Consider the following 13586-nt stretch of genomic DNA (forward strand, 5'->3'; position numbering starts at 1 on the left):
AACCTTAAAACAATCTCCCTTCAGTATCAAGCAGCTGGAGGAAGGAGGAGAAGGGATTGCCCTTTCCTACCTCAGTTCAAGAAAACTGTGCTGCTTTGACTTACGGCCCCCTGTACCTTGTAAACACTTGTCAGTCACTTGCTCCCAGACTGACAAAGCAAAGAGGCAGCTTCAGACTCAAATGCAAACACTGCTGGAGAACATCTGAAATAAACATAGTGTTTAAAAGTGGAAGGTTCTTTTTTAGTTAAAAACCTTGAGCTTTCTCAAATGAAGCATGTAAGAGGTGGCTGTGGCACAAAGCATAGATAAAACACCTGCTTTCTGGAAAGCTATCTGGAAGATCTGTGTGTCCTATCAGGTTAATTTTGGTGCTAGAGGAAGGGGAGGGAGGCATGCACTGTCTGCTGCTCTCAATGGAGTCCCCATTGCTGTATTAACCACTTCACAGCTTTGTGCCAATCTCATTACCTGTTTTTGTTAAAATCTTTGTTATGCATGGATGCAAAAATCTCATCATTAAAACAGCATGAATATTCATACTGTGTACATTTAATTTAGCCACTTGGCAAAACTTCTCTGGAGTACAAGAGTTTTGAGGAAATCTTGCTAATGAGACCAGAGCACAGGAAGTGTGCACAGTTTTCCTTTCTTTTTACCTGTAAATAAATGCAGAATAACCAATTAAATAAACAACAACAAAAGGGGCTTGTCTTCACTAACAAGGGTTATATGCACACTTGTTTTGGCTTCTGTGTCAAGAGGTATACAGGTCTTTTGTAATGCAAATATGTGTGAGAATAGGATATTGTAAAACTAATGTGCAAACCTGATAAACATCACTGCATGGGTTCATCGAGCTTTGCCTCACATTTCATGTTTAACCATTAACATCATGCAAGATCCATGCTCTTGTTTAATTCCTTTCAAGGCAGAGCAGCCATTCTTCTGTTTGCAATCACCCTAAACCAAAATATAGCTGTATTCTGGTCCCTGAAAGTCAATTTATCTGTGCTTTGCACTCCTGATTCAGCTTCAGGATCTTTTTGATGGCAAATATAAAACAGCAACAAAAAAATTTACTCCCAAGGCCAAGTTTAAAAACTACCACTAAAGTATTCGCTACAAAGAGTGCTCAGCAATGGAGGGAGACCTCTCACAAAGGCCTGATCCTTCAAAATCCTGAGCTGCCAGCTCCATGTTGAACAGCTCCAGAGACAGCCTTCAGATTCCAAGTTTTTCCTGTTGTAGAATGGCAAGATGAGGTGTATGTTTTTAAACACTGTTGGGATTTCAAAACTGATGAATGGTTGGCCTACTTGAATGGTAAATCTTTCCCTGGCTTACACAAGCATAGTTCTTGACCAGAGGATGAATTCTAGAGAAAACAATCTGGTACTTTGCAGGTTTTCTAGTTTATGTTTCTATGAATTTCAACGAATAAGCAAGACATTTACACATGGACAGTTTACACCAGTACTTATTTCCTTCCTCAGCGCAAAATCTGCTGTACACTTCCTGCTGCTGCTTACCCCTTTGTGACTGAATGAGCTCTCTCTTCTCCACCCCTTCTGCAACCCAGTGTAGCAAACAGTAGCATGGGGATACATACATGCAGTGCTATGTAATGCACAGCATGCCAAGGTTTCCACTGAAGCTTACACCAGGTCAAGGGCCTAATTCCTCTGACCCTCCTCAGGTAAGGGCAGCTGCTGCAGGAACACAGCTGGTCATTTGCACTATGTAGCACTCCATTTATTCCCAAGTATAAAAGGATCAGAACTTCTGTAGCACATCAGGGTTGTGACTTCAGGCCTAAAGATGCTTTGCTTTCGTTGCAATGTCTAGACTGTTTATTCCTTTGTTTTGCAATAGGTAAAGTGACAGTGAAATTAAAAAAAACCAAAACAAAACAAAACTTGACCCTTCCTTCTACAAAGGAAAAAATCTTCCATTACTTCAGAATAAAAGGTAGACAAGCATCTAAAAATCACTCTACGCTGATCATTAATAGAGTGTATGTTTTAATAAAGTCATAGGCAAAAGAGAAAATTCTTTCCCTCCAGGTAGACATTTAGCTTGCTGTGCTGCTATTTCTTGTATTTGTATTCCTCCTTATACAACTAAATGACCTGAGAACTTGCTTAAAGAACCATCATAGGAAAGACAAGTGTTCCAAGATGTGCTGGTGGCTGCAAGAGTTGTGTTGTATTTTAAATTCTTCCAAATTAACTATTAACTATGACTGACAGTCTAAGTCAGCTAACAGATTTACCTGCAGGAGGGAGCCACCAAAATACCTTCTTAGCTCTTCAACATTTTTGCAATATCACTTCCATTTTGGTATTTCTTTAAAGGATTTTTTTGCATCTAACAAATCCTTTTCTAAAAAAGCTTCTATGCAGTCTAAGAGAAAATTTTAACAAAATTTTAAACTGGTGGTACTTCAGCTTGCTTTTATTTCTTGCAGCAAATCAAAATGCTAGTGAAAGCAGTCATAAAGAGCCATCTCATACAAGAGCCACCTGTACTGCAGCTGTTACGGCAAAGACTAAGTCTTGATCTGGACTCTTATGCATATACCTGTGAAACAAATTTAAATCATGTTTTAAACTAAACTTCCTAGAAAGGGCAAATGCTAACAAAGAGTTACCATGAAGGAGGCACTCTTCAATCCTGTGCTGTTAATGGCTGAAAAAAAAATTAAATTTCCTAGTTGGCTACCACATATATAACCTATACAAATCAAAGCTTTGTTTTGAATGAATAAACCACTTCAGCATATAACTATATCATAGTGTTATGATGCATGCCTGAATATCCCTAAGAATGTGAGCAGAATTATTCTCTGTGAGCAGAATTATTCTGCAGAAGGAAAGATGAAGGAGCATAAAGGCCCATTGTGCACACTAATGCAGAAAAATGAAATCAAATACCACTCTCAGCAAAAGCAGAGTGTCTTCTGAGCAAAGGCTATTAAGTGTGTCAGACTGCAGGATATTTTCTGGACATGGCTATTATGTTAAGACATACTGAATATGTGCCACTTATAACCCTGTCCTGGTTGTAACATCACAGCTCCAAAGGAAAAATGTCTGGTGCATCAATTCTTTGTATCACATACTCACACAAACACTTCTCACCAAGCTGTCACTTCTCATTTGTAAAGAAGGTTAGAGTAAGTTATAATTAGGACTTGCTGCCCTGTCAACTAATTAAATGTAATAAAAAGCTTTCAGTGAGTTTAATGCTAACATGGTATAATTACAGCTGAGCTCTGAATGCACAGTGCCTGTATTATAGGTTTTGGTATGTGTCCCACACCTTTAATGACCTAAATTCTCAGGTTAAACCTATCATATGATTAGTGAATGGGCACTGCCAAAGACAGCCACTTCAGATCTAAACACAAGTTGACTTCAATCCAGTCCTGTGCATTTTTAGAGGCATTACATCAGCTTCTCAGGGCAGGGCTGAAAGGAAGGAGGAAAACAGCCAGCCAGTTGCTTGCTTCCCTTCAGGAGGCACCCTTGCCCAAATACTTCCATCCATGAGGCTTCCACTGCTCTCAGCCCTTCTCCTCCCTTTTGTAAAGAAAAACATGACTGAGACTTCAAAACCAATCCCAGGTCACTGTCAGTCAGAGTAGCATCCTGGGTAGAGTTGCACAGTGTGCAACTGCCCTGTTTGCACACATCTGGGGCTGGCTCTATTCCTCAAGAAGCAAGAGTTATACTATACAACCACCTGTTAGCCAGGGGAGTAAGGAAAACTGTTTAGTAGGCCAAAGCAGGTCAAAAGTGATGATGCAAACCATGTAATGCTCCAGCACATGACTGACATAGTTCCTTAATCTCCTAAGTATTTGGAAGAGCTATGAACACATTAAAACAAGATGAAAAGTGAAAAGCCAGGCTTTAGACCAACCAGGATGTTGGTAATTACAGCTCTAGTCAGTCAGTCATTGTTCCCACTGCATTCTTCACACTTTCCCACTCACATTCCTCATTGGTTTCTGTTCCACACAAATATGTAAGGTAGGTACAAAATACCCCCAAGATAAAGACGCAATTCATTGAACAAAAATGAAGTCTAAGAGAACCAATTAAAATGATGAAAATCTTTAATTTTATTTAGGTATAATTGTACAGACACGTGTATATACAAATACAGACCTCATGGGGCAGGGATTTCGTGGAGGTTTTTTGGACATTTTCTTTTAGGTTCATATAATGTAAGCATTTCAAAAACAGCACTCAATGAATAAGTGCAAAGAAACTGCAAAGCAGGGCAGTACAAGCACAGGACCACACTGAGCTGGACTTTCATACCCAGATGCATACACAATGAGTGTCTTCAATGGGGTGTCAAGAGTAAGCATGGAAAGCAGATTTCGCAGACTCATGGGTAACCTCCAACATGCCAGCATCTATTAAACTGTACAGACAATGGCAGCAAGCCTATTGTAGGGAGATTTGTCTCACATCCGAGAAGCTCAAGGGTGAATACATGGGAAAAACTCAGTGATGCCAGACCAGAAACAGATCTGCCCATTCACAGCTCCAAATTAAAAAGGGAGAGGGGTGAGAGGAGGAAGGGCAGGAAGAGGGAAGAGAAGTGTGGAGAGTTGTACATTAAAACTGGAGATTACAAAATCTAAGTGTAATGAAAGGAGGGGAAGAGGTAACACTCTAAGCCTCTGAAAGTGACTGAACCATTGCTTGCAGAAGGCAATGGATCAAGTTCAGTTTTGAGAGTTAGGGGCAGGAATGAACAGGTACAAATACAAACATTTTCCTTCCACAATTATGTAGGAAAGGAAACAATCTACTCATCTGCTCTCAGTACCTTCCAAATTTGTTTCTAGTTCTTTTGGAATCAATACATACATATATCGCACATGACACTGGCAAGATCCTTTCCGGAAAAAAACTATTCATGGAAACAAAACCAGAAGGAAAACAGGAGGAAAACCAAAATGACACAAGGAAAAACAAACAAAATAACAGAAGAATTGTCATATCCCCAAAGCATTTTTAGAAACAAACATGATAAAAAAACTCAAAAAACAAAACTAACACAGAAATCACAGGGCTCCAACATCAGACCTTTAAACACTGAGGACAAAACATTGATCATTAAAAGTCATGTTGTTCCAGGTTTTGACATTGTGAAGTCTTGCAACAGATGAACGATTTTCAAAGATGAGTCCTGTATGCTGCAGTGTCATGGCCATTTGTCTCTCAGTTCTCAGCCATGATCACACTTGATGCTTCAAAGCTCTGTCTTGTAATTGACGCGTGACTTTAATATCCTGAAAGTCTATTGTTCTCACTTACAAAAAGACATAAGAATCAAATTAACACTTTTATTATCAAATACTATATACAACAGAGGTTGCTAATAATACAGAATTTAAAGAACATAGCTTTAAAGTTTTACTTGTCTTTCTTTTGCCATCCAAGTAAGTATAGTACAAAACAATATTCTAAACTAACACGAAATGTTACCTTGTCTATTAAAGGATACACAGTATCCACTAAACTGACTGATCCCTATTTTCCTTGCTTCACGTTGCAATACCCTCGGCAGCCAGGAGTGTAGCTCATGGGGGTGAGCCACCTAAGCTGAGGGAAAATCAGTCCCTCAGACTTGAGCTGGAGCAGACGAAGGGGAAGGGACCAGAAATCTCCTCAATTTGCACCGACAGCTGCATTGAAAGCATCCAGAGATTTGCAATGCAACACAAAGCCCATCAGCGTTTATCCGCTTGGTATGACTGGGATTGCCTGATTCCATAAAGTATCAAGCTGACAGCATTTGGTATGCTCCCAGCCACCCAGGCAGTGCAGGGACCTGCCTTGCAGGTGCATCACTTGTGTCATTCTTCGTCCACCCAGCAGGGGTCTGTGATAAAGTGAAGGGTTGAATTTCACCAGGAGTAACACCAGTGAAAAAAAATTGCTGTGGAAAAACATACATCCTGAACTCTGACATCATTCAGAGACAAAGGATGAAAAATGAAGTCACCATTTCTACCTGAAATTGGCACTACTGGTATGACTGCTTGCAACCGCTATGAGTCATTTTACTATGGTTACCTATCATGCAATACTAGCTGTAGTCTGGTTAATAATCCATTTGATAAGGTGCATTTTGATTAAGCTCACCTCATCCAAAGCTTTTTAATTCCCACCTACAGGAAGTATTAGTGTGTACCAAGCACATCCATATCAAAGAGAGAAAAGTACCAGATAGCCTGTAATGAGATGACGACTTCTTTTCACCGTTTGAACTGTGTATCTTTACTTTGTCCACTTCACACTAGAGGAAATTTCCTACATTCCTCCTATAAGCACAGGCCCTGCATTAATGATCATGTTGTATGATATCAGGCAAGCCCAGATCATAGTATAGCATGCATAAAACCTCCCTTTACATCTTAAATTTATTTCCCCCTTTCCTCCTTTTTCTGAACAGTGGGCTGCTTCAACTTCTGGAAAACTTTTCTTCATTAAAGCAATGCCCACAAAGCGCTGTCCATTAACAGTATTACCCAATTCTGTTGCGGCAGAAGTTTTCTTCAGAAACAATACAGAAAACCCTTGTTTCGTTTGAATGCGCTCTTATATTTTGTTCCACATTTAACATAATTATCACAGTTTTTGTTAGAAAAGCTCTGTTTCAGTCTTTGTCTGGTATTTCCCTGATTATACTTAGCAGGTCAAATCTCATGGTAGCCTAGTTAAAAAATACCCCACGGCTTGGACTTCCTGGCTAATGACATTCTAAAGTTCTATGTTAGACAAGGTTCATATTCCTTCAACAGGGTCACTCCTAATTCCATCAAACAAGACAGCCCCATTTCCTAATCGCATCAAGGGTTACCATTTCTCTCACATGTTTAAATAGGACAAGCATATATACTCACTCTCAGCATAAAGTATATCTAAATAATGTATTTTCTATTCTAGTGGATTCTTAAAAAAATAGTTTGTTAAGTCTTTGGGAGCCCATCTAGTTTACCTCCGGCTGATAAACATGTTTCCTCTACTCTTCAAACTGTGCTGGAAGGGGAAAAGATAAAAAAATTCAACACTTGAATTTGTGTTCCACACTTCTTTTCTTTCCCCTCACCACACAATGCTACTAGACTGTCCTGGCTTCTTCTACATGTGGTTTATTCCCATGATTGAGGAACTTGCAGGAGAGACAAATCAAGAGCACACTGGAAAACCCATGTTCCTAAAACTTTTCCTCTGGCCACTGATGTAATCTCTTTGCATGTTTTAACACTCAGAGCAGCATCCAAGGCTATCAGCTACTAAGTCAGTGTGGGGGAAGGTCACTTTGTTCTCGAAAGTGCCTCTGCATTTCAAGAAAAAAATTGTAGCACCACGGTGATTTGTTTTAAAATAAAATAATCCGGTGTGCATTATCCCCTTAAAACGAAATAACAGAGGCACTCACTACCCCAGTGAAGTTTCCTAAATTTGACTTCGCCTGCTGTGTGCTAACATTCCTAAAGACTAACTTCTTCCTCTCACCAAAGACAGTGTTTCTACTTGTGAGCACAAATTTTACTGTCATAGATGCTTCAAGACAGTCCTGTAAGAAACAATGTCTTTCACTTTCAGAAATCTGTTCATCAGAAACTCCAGGAGGAAATGGTGTTATATCTATTCTTACTATTTCCCCTTCAGTCCTGACATGGTGATACGATGCCTTGCATGATCATCTTACAGTGCTGAATGAAAAGGCATAAATATTGTATCGGAGAGAAAAACTCTCTCAGGCTTTCTCTCACTTTATCCTTCACTGACTGCATCTGTCACTATTCTTCCTTGTCCACATATGGATGACACAGTGAGCTAACAGAGGTGACTTCTTAAAGGAGAATGCAGAGGAAAATAAGAATCACTAGTGTCACTGTTACAGTTTGGCATTTTCATTTGGAGTCCTTTTATTTATATGGAGGGGTTTAGAAAGTCAAAGGGTAGGTAGGGATGGGTGCTGAAGCTAATTATCCCCTTCAAATTTTTGCTGAGTTCAGACTCAAAGGGAAAAGAAAAGGGAAAAAGAAAAAAATAACAATTTGACATCTGCAAAAAACAATAAAGTCCCTTTCCTGGGATGAGCAGTTAGGTGGATCTTTGATGTTCCAAGACCCTGATATTTTCTGCGACAGGTTGCCGGAGCATACTGTGCTATAATATCAAAAGCATTGCCAGGAGGAACAATAGAGTTGCCAAAAGCCAACTGGGTATCCTTGGTGTCTGTGCAGCATTCTCACCACGGGATGGCTCGGCTGACTCATGTACGGTATCATCTGTTCAAACAGAAAGCATACATTCCAATGAGATTTTGCATTCTTAATAAACTCTCACTGAGCCTACAGCTGTAAGTAGACTTCGGTGTCTTTATGAAATAGGGCAATGAACCTTGCACTGTCACTGACTTTCACAAGCGTGTCATACGTAATTATATAACCAACTTGCGGCCAAGTCCTGCATTTCTTACTGGCAAAACTCCCACTGAAGACCAGAGAGCAGAAACTAAGTCTGATATCAGCAGATTGAGGAATGAAAGATTCTTCCTACAATAAAACTGTGTAGTTCTAGCTTTGGATGGCTCATTAGATAGCAATGGCAATAGTGAGGCAGCTAAATAAAAACATTTTATTTTTGAAAGGGCTTGAAGTTGCACATGCTCAGAATTAATTTTGCAGTTAATCCCCTTAGTGAGTTAAAGATTTTGACTCCTGAATTTGAAACGACAGCCTGTAAGCCAAATCATATATTCCGCTTCCATACATAAAATTTCCACTGAAGTATATTGCAGCTGGGGAGATGCAGGGGATTTATGACCTGTCTCCCTTTCTTGAAACAGAATTTTAAATGCTAACATATGACAACCTCTAGTTTTGTGGAATATATACTCAACCTGGAAAGCCTCATAGGTAACAGACTACCTTTCATGGTACACAAATTACAGATTTACATATACACTGCTAAAACTAATGAAAAAAAAAAACAGCTGAGTTGGGAAAACATGCTTATGAATTAGTGGCAGAAGAGAAAACAGTAGAAAACACTGAATTTATGATACCGAATAAAGCTCTTGGTAGATTTTGTAAAGTAAAGATCAGCCTTAAAGCCACAGCTTGCACCATAAAAAAAAAGGGCAGCTAAAGTCAAACTTGACTTCAGTGTTGTTATCGGTGTTACATTTTTCTCTGCAGAGCCTTCCATATCCACAGCTATCCAATTTGGCTACTATAAAAGTAATTTGTCTGATGCTTGCCATAAAAAGGCAAAATTGGGTTTGAATATTCTTAGTAGTAAGTGAATGCTAAAACTTTTTAGAAAGAGTGAAGTGGCCTCAAAATGTATTAATAACTTCTTTTAGAGTGCCTAAGTCTCCAGGAAAATTAATAGTAACGCACCACTTAGTGTAATAAGCTCCCCCATTTTATGAGAGGTGTCACCATACCTATGATGAATCTGTCTCATAGTTCCCATCTCAACAAATTGCACTGCCAAGATTACACTTGGTGTGTGCTGTGCGATTCCAATTAAAGGCACTAAAGGAAGCAGGAGTCAGGACACTGGGATCATCGTGACATATCGGCATGGAGTCTTTAACGTTACTTAGCTTTAGCTAGAAAGAAGCTCCCTCCCCTTCATATCTTTGACAGCACATAAGCAGGTAGAGCACTTAGCATAATTTAAGTTAATAGGCTCTTCATCCCCAGTTCAGTTACACAGCAAGATGCACAGTAAACTGGTTTAGCAATCTATCATGTTTTTTTCCAACACTAATTGATGCTACAGTTGCATAAAGCCTATCAACAGTTTTTCAGTGCTGCTCAAGGTAAAAGTATCAAAAATAAGCACTGATCAACTGTAAATATCTTCACATCTGTATAAAAGGGACATCATCAGATGAAAGTCCCACTGATGTCAGTGGGAAAGATGGACTGGAATGACTTCATTTACAACTCCTCACCATGTATAGCAGGAAGACCCTCCCAGGTCCTAATATTTTTCATCCAGAATTATTCCAAAGGAATATAAGAATTTCAGTGAATGCAGACTGATGTGCATTACCTTCTACCTCTTGCATCATCAACAGAGTTGCAAATAAGCCTGAAACTGCAGTATTTCAAGTTAACAGTTTTGTCTTAATTACATCCATGAGTCAACATTAAAATACAATAGGGCAGAACTACTGTAGAGCAGTAATAAATCCCCATTCTCTTTGACTATCAGATACTGCCACAACTGGAACATTTGCTACTGGTAAGAAAACTTGACAAAAAAGCCCCAACCTAAGAAGACTATTTCTCTAAAATGAAAAACATGGAGATCTTCTATGATGTCATTTTTTAAAAATCATTCTTCACAGGAGAATTAATTTTCATGTAACATTAAAGGGTTCCTTTCAAGAAATCATCTGGGTTTTCTGTCAAAGCGGTCCCAAGGACTCTACTTGTATAATACAGCATACAATTCATCTGCAGTTCTCAAAATCAGTTTACAAATATGATTTTCCTTAGAGGTGCAGTTATGACACTGCACAATCTTTAATGCTTAGGAAAAAGGTTTTGCTATATTTTAAACACTGAAGGCAAGCGATGAAGAGGACATAATTTCTGAGTACAATCTGGAAGGTCACTGCTAAAGACTAAAGAGCAGTACTTAGAAAAAAAATATTTTGTCAGTCATGTATTTTCCAGATCACATAGCTTTACATCATATGCTTCAGGTATAATTTTTCCAGATATGCACAGCTACAATTCTTGTTTGGGGACTTTTTAGTTTTATTAATAATGACGAAGAGAAGGGAGGACAAGAACAGGACCAGTCAGCTTCTTCAATTCTGAAACAAGTGTGATTTCTATAGACCGTTTCCTACAAATTCTTGAACAAAACCAGTGAAATTACAAGGGTTCAAGAATGACACAAATGGTGATTTTTAAAAGAAAGGTGACAGTAAGCAATCTGCTGAACATGACCCTCCTGCCTCCCAGTTCTCCTGTCTACTGCGGAAGAAGACAGTGGCAGGTTACGGGAGAGCACAGAAGCAGCAGATGCACGCTATGGGCAGGTAAATTAGTACATGACACAAATCACATGCAGCAAGCTGTCTAACGGCCTAATGACAGAAAAGTGTGACAGCAGTTGGCAGATCTGGGAATGGCTGGGTGACTGGTGACTGGTCCAAATAATGCAAATATACACAGATGCTGGGAGTGGAAACTTTTTGGTACCAAAAATTCTCATTAAAGCTATTATTTCCTCTCAGTAACACACATAGTATTTCATCTCAGACTGCAGTATGCTCTTTGTATTAATTTGGTTCCCTGTTTTGCATGCTGCTTTATAACGATATGTTTCTGTGATGATTCTAGTTAGGTACAGCCATTGAACAGGAAGTGAGCAGCATGGCTGAAAAAGAAGCTCTCAGTGAGTTCACTAAAATCAGGCATTTATTACTCAGATGATCTCTTTTGCAAACCAGTAACAGGAGAAATATAAATTAAATAGTTTGTGTTCACCAAACCACAAAACATAAAAAAGTGCAATGAAGTTTCTAGATTCATAGGTTTCTAGAGACATGGAAAGATCATCCTAATGCTTTCTGTAGAAGCATACTGTTAATAAATATACAAATATATTTAATGTACATGCACTCTCCTTGCATCTAGATCTCCTTAGAGAACATCTTTGATTCTCAAGACCAAAATTTTCAGGAGAGTCCTGAAAATCCTCCTAAAGAACAATAATAAAATCTAGCATGTATCCACAGGTAAATCATTCAAACTGCATAATTTGTGAAAGCCTTTTTATGGTTCTGTATAAAGAAACTGCAAATAACACGGAACAAAACATTTTATGTTGCTTCATAGGATAAGGGAAGTCTCTTTCAAATAGCACAACGAAGACCAAAAAAGAGCTCTTGGTAATCTGTTGTTCAGGGTATGTACTGAATGATATGTGTGTAATTTTTTTCTGGTATAATTTGTTGATTTAACAGTCTATTTTAATTATTGAGGCTTGAATAGAACAATGTATGAGCAGTGTGTAGGTACGTATAAAAAAAGCAGGTAATACTAGCATTGCAAATACTTTTCCTACATACCCACCTAATCTTAATGTCATGAGCCATCCCATTGAAGTTAGTGGAATTACTCACACACCTAGAACTAAACATGGTTCTATCTGTCATAAACCTGAGCTGTACAAACAATATACATGTACTTTCCATATAAAGAAATATCAGTTTGATTGATGCTGGAGGTTAATGCAACTTTGCCCTAGGCAGATAAAAGGCTTATCACAGCAAGCATTATTCTTATTCTCAAGGCAGTGTTCGGGGGGGGGAAGGTGTCGGGGAACACAGAAAATCCCCTCCCTCAACTTAAATCTGCTTCAATAAAAATGGGATAGGAATTCATATATATGTGTGTGCGTGTACGTTCATCCATAAAAATATTTTGCCTAAACAAATATAAATACAAATGTATATAATTTCAAAGGACTAACTTCTTATTTAAACAATAGGTCTGTCAGTTGCATGCCTGTGTCATGCACTAACATTAAACAAACAGTGATTTTGTTTTTCTGGAAGTCTTTTAAAACCGCATAATAAATGACGTGTGCCCATTTACTTTATTTCTAAAACTTTGGGCCTATTTAGTAAACAGAGTGTCTTGCCAACATGTTGGGTGTTTGGCTTGGTTGGGCAAGTGACTTCAGAATATTGGTGAAAATTTTATACTGGCACACACTGTAATTTATTAAACTATGTCACCAAAAAAAAAGTAACATTGGTAATATTTTTCCTCTCCTGCATTAAACAAGGATACAGAAAATATACCACAAGAGATATTAGCACTGCTAGGAATGTGTAAAAGCAGAGCAGTTGTACCATGCAAAGCATGCAGACAGAAAAGGAGAAAAAGTATTGAAGCGCCAGAGATAGACGGATTTGTTAAAAGAGATTCTCTAAGCATACTAACCTGCTGGTTCTAATGAATTTTCTACTTTGTCGTTAACATCGAAAACACGATCATGAACACCTATAGTTTTCATACAGCTGTCTATAACAAAAATAGAGATAACAGCCAAATACGTTAGTGAGACACCCTTAAACTCCCCACTTTCCTTTGTTTCTCTCTTTTTTATCTCTATTTACTATATGTAATTAAGCATATTCATATTTTAAAGCCTGTGGCACTCGTCCAAATGACAGTATAGTCTTCCATTTGTACAACAGTTTAAGAAACAAGCTAGCAACTGCCATGTAATCAGAACAAAGCTTTATGAAAAATGATAAGAAAATACGATGAAAATCATAACACAAATGTTGCTGTACAACAGTTGCAAAAGATTTAACAGTAAAAAAATATATACATATTTACGGCTGTTTACTAGACCACACATTAAAGCATGTACTACAAAGCCACCCTCAAAAGCTTGATCTGAAGAACTTACTTGCTGGTCGCACAAAGACCTTGAGCTTTAGACAGGATCTCCTTCCATTCTCTGAGATTGCAGAAGCTATAAATGGAGAAGAAAGAC

At 38.4% G+C, this 13586-nt stretch overlaps 1 protein-coding gene across 2 annotated transcripts in view; it reads right to left on the bottom strand.

Annotated features, from left to right (window-relative positions):
• Positions 1–8207: 8207 nt before the first annotated feature.
• Positions 8208–13586, bottom strand: part of EFNA5 (ephrin A5) — a gene marked incomplete at its 3' end in the record, with an annotated part of 206256 nt that continues 200877 nt past the window's right edge. Inside the window, exons 3-5 of one of the 2 annotated variants that reach the window (XM_080362218.1) lie at positions 13500–13565; positions 13025–13105; positions 8208–8329 (exon numbers count right to left, since the gene is read on the bottom strand). In XM_080362218.1, the coding sequence (XP_080218344.1) occupies positions 8208–8329; positions 13025–13105; positions 13500–13565 (269 nt within the window). The remainder of the gene's footprint in view (positions 8330–13024; positions 13106–13499; positions 13566–13586) is intronic. The other variant, XM_080362219.1, reaches the window with a different exon arrangement.

This window comes from Nesoenas mayeri, assembly GCF_963082525.1.
Source record: "Nesoenas mayeri genome assembly, chromosome: Z".
In the NCBI taxonomy this organism is placed as follows: Eukaryota; Metazoa; Chordata; class Aves; order Columbiformes; family Columbidae; genus Nesoenas; species Nesoenas mayeri.